Here is an 8,146-nt window from a genome sequence, read left to right on the forward strand (position 1 = left end):
CTCTAAGATGGTGTATAATGTCCAGAATGGATGAATGACAGATTGTGTTGTAAAGCGCCTTGGGGGGTTCCAGGACTCTAGAAGGCGCTATATCAAATACAGACTGTTTACCATTTATGTTTTAAGGCCAGCCCTCTAGATGCAAACCATGACAAAAAAAAGATCAATTTTTCAAAGTATTGATTGAAATACTTCTTTAAAGCTTATTTTCTTTAGTTATTTGATGCTTTGTGCAGGTGAGTAGGCGGAGCTTACAGCGCTGCATCCTGAAGTGTCCAGTTGGAGACCAGAAGGGGGCGGAGACTGTGGACAGAGAGTTCCTGCAGGAACGATTTAACACTAAATCAACAATCGGAGCAGTTTCCTGTTTTTTATATTTCATTAAACATTTAATTCAGAATAAATTCACAAACAAATCACACCAAATGAAACCTTCACAGCTGCGTGAGCAGATGTTGGCTCGTGGAACCTGCTTCTTTGGTTTCCTATGTGCTGCTTGGCTGAGGCCCGTGTTCACCTCCAGCTGAGCAGAAATATTTGCACTCGAGTGTCAAACTCCACCCTGGATTTGGTTCTTTTTTCTAACCAAAGGCATTTTCTTTAAGAAACTTTGGTTATCAGAAAACACATTTTTCTTCTTGAGTCATTATTTTTGGTTTGCATTCATAGATTTAACATTTTAATTGCTGTTAATAAACCACATTTAGCCTCAGTTAAAGCAAACAGCTTCTGGTGGTTGAGGGGCCTCCATGGTCATGGCGTTCGGCTCTTTGAAGAACAGAAGACTTCTGCCGGCGCCGGGTCCCAGTTTTAACCTAATCTGATCACAGATCGTCCTTCAAATGAGCAGAACCAGTCCCACCTCCCAGCAGCAGGTCCAAAGGTCCAGGGAGGGCTGTGGGAGGAGGAGGAGGAGGTGCAGCGGTGGAGCTGCTGCTGTTTTGGCCATGAGGAATCTGCACGTTAATGGCCACCAAGATTTCTCTTCTCACCGCTCATCCAGTCGATCCCGATGAAGGTCAGACTCATGATCATGAAGATAAAACCCAACGCGCTGAAACAAGCAGCCTGGAAACGGAATAAAAGCCCAGAGGGATCCGTCAGCTGAACCCAACATAACTGCTGTCAATCAACCATCATCATGTGGGCGTGGTCTATTTGAATGTGACCAATCAGATGAGGACCAGTGGATTCCTTTTTATCTGCTGCTATAATGATTGTCTCACCTGGATCTTTGGTCTGGAGCTCATGGGTTCTTGGTTTTTAGGGACGATGCGGATGTAGAAGAGTCCAGGAAGGATGAAGATCAGAGTGGGGGCAGTGGTTGCGCCTGGACAAGAAGATCAGACAAAACTCATCATTTTACCGTAAAACATCATTTATCAGATGAAAATGGTGACATTTCCTGAAAACGCTCCGACCATTCTGTTCTCAGCTGTTCAGCATCACTCTGTTTGGGTTTTAATTCTCTACAAATCAGGAACAAAGCTCCGACAGTGAAACACTGCACAAGAATCGTAGCAGGTAGCTGGGAGAGCGTCGTTAGCACAGTGAGAAGAAGACTTCTGGAGGACGGGCTGGGGTCCAGAAGAGCAGCAAAGAAGCAACTTTTGTCCAAGGTAAACCAGCATTGACAGAAGTTCTGCTGAAGGTCCAGAGACCAGACCGAAAGACGTGGTCTCGGATTGTTCGGAGGATCTGGAGAAGGACAGGTGAGCCCTTCCATCAGTCTTGTGTGTGTGTGTGTGTGTGTGTGTGTGTGTGTGTGTGTGTGTGTGTGGTTGCTTCTCAGCCAAGGGAGTCGACAGACTCATGGTTCAGCCTTAGAGCAGCCATGAAAAGAGAATGGTACCTAAACATCCTCCCAGAGGAACTCCTCCAACCATATAACAACAGTTTGGTGATGGACAACGTTATCTCCAGCATGATGGGCTCTGGGCTCCAGGATAGACTAAGTGGATCAGGAACAGAACATAAAAATGTTTGGTCCAGGTCCAGGAAGCTCCCACACCTTAATCCCACTGAGAACTTGTGGTCCATCCTCCAGAGGCAGGAGGACAAACACAACCCCAACATTGACATGAGCATGAGTCAGGATCTGGACCAGAAGATGACTAACAGCAAGTCACGGTGAACTACTGAGGTCCAAGTTGACTCCTTGCATCAACTTCATGCAGTTATCCCAAAATACCCTTTGAAACATATCAGATACTTGTCGTCCTACTTTAGTAACCATAGCAACATCAGACACCAACGTCTGAGAAGTTTGAAGCAGCAAACTTTCTGGTGATTCCGATGGGCATCTTACCTGAAATTCCAAAAATGTCTCTAATGTTGGGAACGAAGATGACCATCAGGTTGACGGCAAACAGCAGGCACACGGCGATGGCGATGTGACGTAACCAGTGGAAGGATTTCCCCGGAAACAGCAGCTGCATGAGGGCTCGACGAATCTGGCAGAGACAGTCAGAGTTAGGACGCTTCGCAGGCGCGAGAGTTCACCACGACCTGTTAGCACGAGTCCAGAGCAGACAGACAGGTCAGTGGCTCGTCCCTGCTGCAGCTGCGCGTTCTTACAGGAAACAGGACGACGGGTACGGTCAGCGTGACGGCCACCAGGACAGCCAGCCTCACGCACAGGATCAGCGTGTCCAGAGGATCCACCTTGCTGTAGGTGTGGAGGAGCTCGGCCTCCGTGTTTTCTGGAAATATAAACGTTCCCAACATTTCCATTAGTTCCTGAAAGCTTTAATCGAACTCTCAGACACAGTTGTTAGGAAAACACTGAGTTTCAGCTGGAATCAGTTTGAAATCGGCCAAATTGGTATTCAACTCCTTCCCGACATATTTGTTTTTCTTTTTGACTCATGAAAACTAAACTTGGAAGAGTTTGAGATGCTTGTGTCGGTACAAGATCTGCTTGGGTGCAAGAACGGCTCGGGGTCCTTCGACTGCCGATGACGTCAAAGAAGTTGATTGGCTGAACATGAACCTTACGGAAGTTGCGTAATCACGTTACGTTGGTCCAGGCAAATCTTTCTGTTGGAAAGACGGACAACTTTTACAAAGAATTCCATCATTACCTCTTTGAAAATACACTTTTAGCATAGAGCTGCATGTATAGTAGGGCAGAATGATTAACTGCATGTGCAATTAAATTGCGATGTGACAAAAGGAGATTTTCTAATCGCAAAGGCTGCAATTTGGCAGCGAGTGGTTAGCGCAATGCTAATATACATGGAAAAACCCATAGGAATGCTAATGCTAATATCGCCGATTACATTCTTACAAATTATGAATTAGAAACGTGCCAAATGATTACATTTGGAGTCTAATAGAAAGTAAAACTACCATCAATCAAATAAGTACAGACAGGTATTTTAGTAAAGCCAGAAAACGTTTAACTCCAGAGTTTTGGCTAGCAGCTATGAGCGTAACTGAACTACGCATGGACAAGACGTCAAAAACTCTAAACACAAAATACTTCAATAAACGGGACACACTTCTTTCCTGCAAATACAATTTCACAGGTGTTGCTAATACCTATGATCCTTCAAGGGATGTGCTCAAAGAGGAGTTCAACATTATGAATACAATATAGTGTTTTATTTTACAAATACCATTATAAACACAAACTTACGTCGTTAGAAACATTATTTTAATAACGAAACTGCTAAATTCTTTCCAACAGTATAGATGTGTAGTGTATTTTGTCCGAGTGGGTTTGCCGTACTTTGACGTCATCGGCAGTCGAAGGACCCCGAGCCGATCTTGTGCCCGAGCAGATCCTGTACCGACACCTGCAACAACTTGAAGACATTTTAGAAACCAGCTTCTTTGTGAGACCTTCCCTGAGCCTCTGAACCCGGATGGTTCTGACCTCCGTCTGCTGCAGGTCAGAACTGATATGCAGGCGACTCGTTGACATGTTGGACTCACCGAAGAAGGTCAGGTAGCCAAATACAGCGGTGAAGAAGTACATGATGAACATGCCCAAAATGGAAACGTTTCCAATGTTCTGCATTCTCCTCTTGGTCGGGCTTTAGAGGAACAGGACAGGGACAGGTAAACCTCAGCGCCGCCACGGATACAAAACATTACCCAACAGCAGCTGGGGCTTTATAGAAAAAACTACAAATATGGTGGATATGGAGCACCGATTGTAAATAAAGAGCTGAATTTTACTGATTTATTTCTGATTTGCACAATTTGGCTCCTCATAGAAACAGTGAGAGGTTTTTATTCTAATAATTTACAGAATTACAATATTAGATGTGAATGTTGAGCAAAAATGAAAGGAATAAAAAAATCTCATCAAACCTAAATGAGAAAGTCTTAAAAATGTAGTAGATTTACAGAGTTTAGGTAAAAAATATACATTTAAGTCTAAATATTCAGATTTTTTTAAAATCTAATTAAAATATTTAGAATGAAAATTAAATAAGTAGTTTTAAAAAAATAAAACCTAAATATTTAGCTAATTCAGAAGGTGCAAAGCAGACGTAGTTTACCAAAATAAAAGCACATGGTTGTTAGAGTTGGTTTAAGATGATTTATCCTGATTTCTGTCCTAAAGCTGAAGGACTCGTGTTTAACCGACTCTGAGACCTCACACAGGGGCTCTTGCGCTGCTTTTATTTGTTGGTCAGAAACTTGAAATGGTAAATCTTACTTTCTCAGTTCTGTGTAGATGGGAAGCACTTCAGGGTGACACACAAAAGCAAACGCCAGGATGGGGATGGTGTACGCCGTCTGTAAATCAAGCCGCAGATTAATTTTACTTTTCGTGGAAACGCATGCCGCCACATGAGCTGTAACGTGATGCTCCTGCAATTCGCTTCGGGCTCCACGTGTGCTGAGAGCTGCACGTTCAGTCGGGGCGCTTTTTCATTCCAGCCAGGTTTCCGTCTTACCTCCTGGTTGATGGTGAAGTATTTGGTGGAGCAGGAGTCCTCTGAGACGACCGACGTCACAGAGTGGTTTCCAAACACCTCCAGAGGACAGGCGATGTTAAACTTCTTATAGATGACCTGAAATGACACAGAAAGGTGGACCAGATGGTGAAAATGCTTCAAGGAGACACAACAACAGAATCCTTGAAGGGTTTAGGAAGCCGAGAAACAAAATGAAATGAAGAAATCATCCAGCTGTCAACGTCTTTATTTCCTGGAGTCTTTCTGTTTCATGAGTTCAAACAGAAAAATGCAGAGTTACAAGTTTTAAACTGCTGGAGTTCATTCGGTTAAGGTGTTGACAAGTCGAGGCTCGCTGGCTTGGTTCTGCTCGACCCACAGAACCCTTAAAGGGCGTTTTAACAGACTCACCGCAGACAGAAAGAAGACCATGCAGGAGAGCGAAAAGCCACTCGTGTAACCCAGATATCCTGCAGAAAAAACAATCTTCATTTAAAACTCTAAAATATGTCTAAACAACAAAAACAGTCAAATAAACCAAATTTGAGTTCTGTCTGATGTTAATTATTTTAACCCTTAACTACAAATGGAAGTTAAAACATGAGGAAAATAAACTAAATGAATGTATTTCGTGCATTCCAGTGTTCACCATGGCACCAGTTTACCACCAGTTAACGTTTCTACCCCTCTCGTCTTTAACCGGCCACCCGAGTGCCCAACAACAACAAACCAAAAGAAAGCGTCTTGTGGGCTGGAGACCATTACACATGTAAGCTATGTTAGACCATGCTTAGCTCACAATAATTTCATTCAAATTTTTAGAAGCAAATTAGAAAAATTACAATAAATCAATTTTTAAAAGGTAAAATTTGAACCCATCCATTTTCTGCCACTTGTCCGGGGTCGGGTCACGGGGGCAGCAGCCTAAGTCGAGAGGCCCAGACTTCCCTTTTCCAATCCCAAGGCGTTCCCTGGCCAGCCGAGAGACATAGTCCCTCCAGCGTGTCCTGGGTCTTCCTTTTAGGTCTCGTCCCGGTTGGACGTGCCCCAAAAACCTCACCAGGGAGGCATCCAGGAGGCATCCTAACCAGATGCCCGAGCCACCTCAACTGGCTCCTCTCGATGTGGAGGAGCAGCGGGTCTACTGTGAGCCCCTCCCAGATGACCGAGCTTCTCACCCTATCTCTGAGGGAGAGCCCAGCCAGGTGAACTATGGAAGTACTGGTGAGGTTCAGGGGAGACATACCCAGATGTTTCATCATGGCCAGCGGGAGGACGATGCAGATGGTCACTATGATAATCAGGTAATTTCCATTCATGAACCAGCTCCTACAACACGAGAAACATGAAACAAACATGATTTTTTTTCTTCTTCCGGCTCTTGGAGAGTACAGATGCTTTTTTCCTCCTCTCCTCCCTATCTTATCCCAAGGCTCTTTGTCTGTCTTTGGGTGCACGGCTACTTCTGCATTTTTTCTGGAAACTGGAAACTGAAATGACTAAAATGGACCTGGTCAGCTGGTCTCTCAACGCGACTGACAAAATTTTTTCTACGATGAGGACGGGAGAAGGGGCTCCCGGGTGCCCCTCTGGGGCAGAGCCAGCTGGGTATATCATGGACTTATGGAAACAGTGGAACCTGATTTTCCTATCTCAGCTGTCTGTGCAGGATTCTGAAGGCGTCTGGATATTCGTGGTGTTGGTGTCGGGTTTCCTGCTCTTTGGCCTAGGAGGCTTCCTGGCTTACCGGAAAATTAACGAGCTGTCGAGGAATATTGGTTCGCTCCCAGAGCTCAGGGATGGATTACACCGCGCTGTGAATTCACAGACTCATATAATTGTCGAGATGAGTCGTAAGCTTGGAACTTTGGCTGAGATTCATGCGTTGGAACAAAAGATGGATGCCATCAAGGAGAAAGTGGACGAATCAGCACGGACTGGGATAGATTAATTTACGCCATTATTGGATCTAGAGAGGTTGAGGACCAACGGAACTTTAAGACAGGGAGGAAATTATCTCTGTCTGGCCCCAAAACAAGTTCTTATCTGAATCTGGTGCCGTTGAGCCTGTGAGGCTGCAATGAATACCCCCCCCCCCCCCCCCCCCTCAGAAGAAATGTGGAATGCTGCCGTCGCCATGGCAACTCTGTCTCCCTAGCCCAGCCTGAGCAAGACTGCGAGCTGTGAAGGCCGCTGAATCGTTCCAGGAGTCACTGTGCCCTCCAAACCTCAACGACCTCATACACCGGTCCAAACGGAGGTAACGAGCGCTGCTTATCGTGGCTGCAGGAACTGACGTGTGGAGAGTCCCAACCCACCACCCCACCTAGTGGACACTTATGTTGTGTAATGTCTGAAGTCTGTTGCATTTCTGTCTGCGGTGTTTTCTGCAGAGAAAAGCTGCCCTCCCTGTGGAGGGTAACTCTGAAGTGCCTTTTTTCCTCCACCTGAACCAATCCTCATGTAACCCCTCTTGTCTCTATTAAGGTAGCACGACTCGGGTTGCGAATGACCACAGTCACCAATTCTCGTCATGTGTCTACGTATGTATGTCTGATCTCTGAGTTGTGTGTACTGAAACTCTAATTTCCCTCTGGGATTAATAAAGTATCTTTGAATTTAATTGATGAAGAGAGGCTGACGTTGAATGTTTTTGGTCGGAAACAAACAAAAATCAGCTGTGTGTCACTTTTACAGCTTAACAACACTTTCTTGACTTCTCAAAGCAAAAACATTTACATCTGTAATGGATTGTCCTGACTGTTGTCCAAAGATTCTTATCCTCATCAGCTTATCAGAGGAGGGCCCCATCAGCTGAAATTCTGCTTTTCCAGCCTTTGGCTAACCCAGCATTACTTTGCCTCTTCATGTTTTGCCTTTTGATGAAGACGACTGACGAATATGATCTGACATTTGAATAAAAACAAAGTTCTTACAGAAATTCAGTTAAAAATAGGTTAAAATATTTGTAAAACAACATAACCTTACTGGTGATTTACGCCACATTAATGCCAATGCGTTGGTGACATATTAGCATTAATAGAGCCTATTAGCATTTGGCAGCTAATGCTACATCTATTTAGCCAAATGTTCTGTTTTAACAGCAATGGTTTGCTAGCAAACATCAGCGGCACGTTGGAGAAAAAGAAAAGAAAAGAACGATGTAGCGTCAAGATGGCAAGTGGCCTGTTTTTATATAGGACCTTCTAGGGTTCTATAACCCCCCAAGGTGC

The 8,146-nt window shown here is 44.5% G+C and overlaps 1 protein-coding gene across 2 annotated transcripts in view; it reads right to left on the reverse strand.

The window, feature by feature from the left end:
- Positions 1 to 356: 356 nt before the first annotated feature.
- LOC107391357 (sodium-coupled neutral amino acid transporter 3) overlaps positions 357 to 8,146 on the reverse strand; it is an 18,977-nt gene continuing 11,187 nt past the window's right edge. For both annotated transcript variants that reach the window (XM_070544935.1, XM_070544934.1), the window contains exons 8-16: positions 6,160 to 6,242; positions 5,325 to 5,383; positions 4,914 to 5,030; positions 4,673 to 4,752; positions 3,940 to 4,040; positions 2,578 to 2,702; positions 2,309 to 2,453; positions 1,227 to 1,330; positions 357 to 1,068 (exon numbers count right to left, since the gene is read on the reverse strand). In XM_070544935.1, coding sequence (XP_070401036.1) covers positions 964 to 1,068; positions 1,227 to 1,330; positions 2,309 to 2,453; positions 2,578 to 2,702; positions 3,940 to 4,040; positions 4,673 to 4,752; positions 4,914 to 5,030; positions 5,325 to 5,383; positions 6,160 to 6,242 — 919 coding nt within the window. In that variant the 3' untranslated portion in view covers positions 357 to 963. The remainder of the gene's footprint in view (positions 1,069 to 1,226; positions 1,331 to 2,308; positions 2,454 to 2,577; positions 2,703 to 3,939; positions 4,041 to 4,672; positions 4,753 to 4,913; positions 5,031 to 5,324; positions 5,384 to 6,159; positions 6,243 to 8,146) is intronic.

Source organism: Nothobranchius furzeri, chromosome 15, assembly GCF_043380555.1.
Source record: "Nothobranchius furzeri strain GRZ-AD chromosome 15, NfurGRZ-RIMD1, whole genome shotgun sequence".
NCBI classification, from domain to species: domain Eukaryota; kingdom Metazoa; phylum Chordata; class Actinopteri; order Cyprinodontiformes; family Nothobranchiidae; genus Nothobranchius; species Nothobranchius furzeri.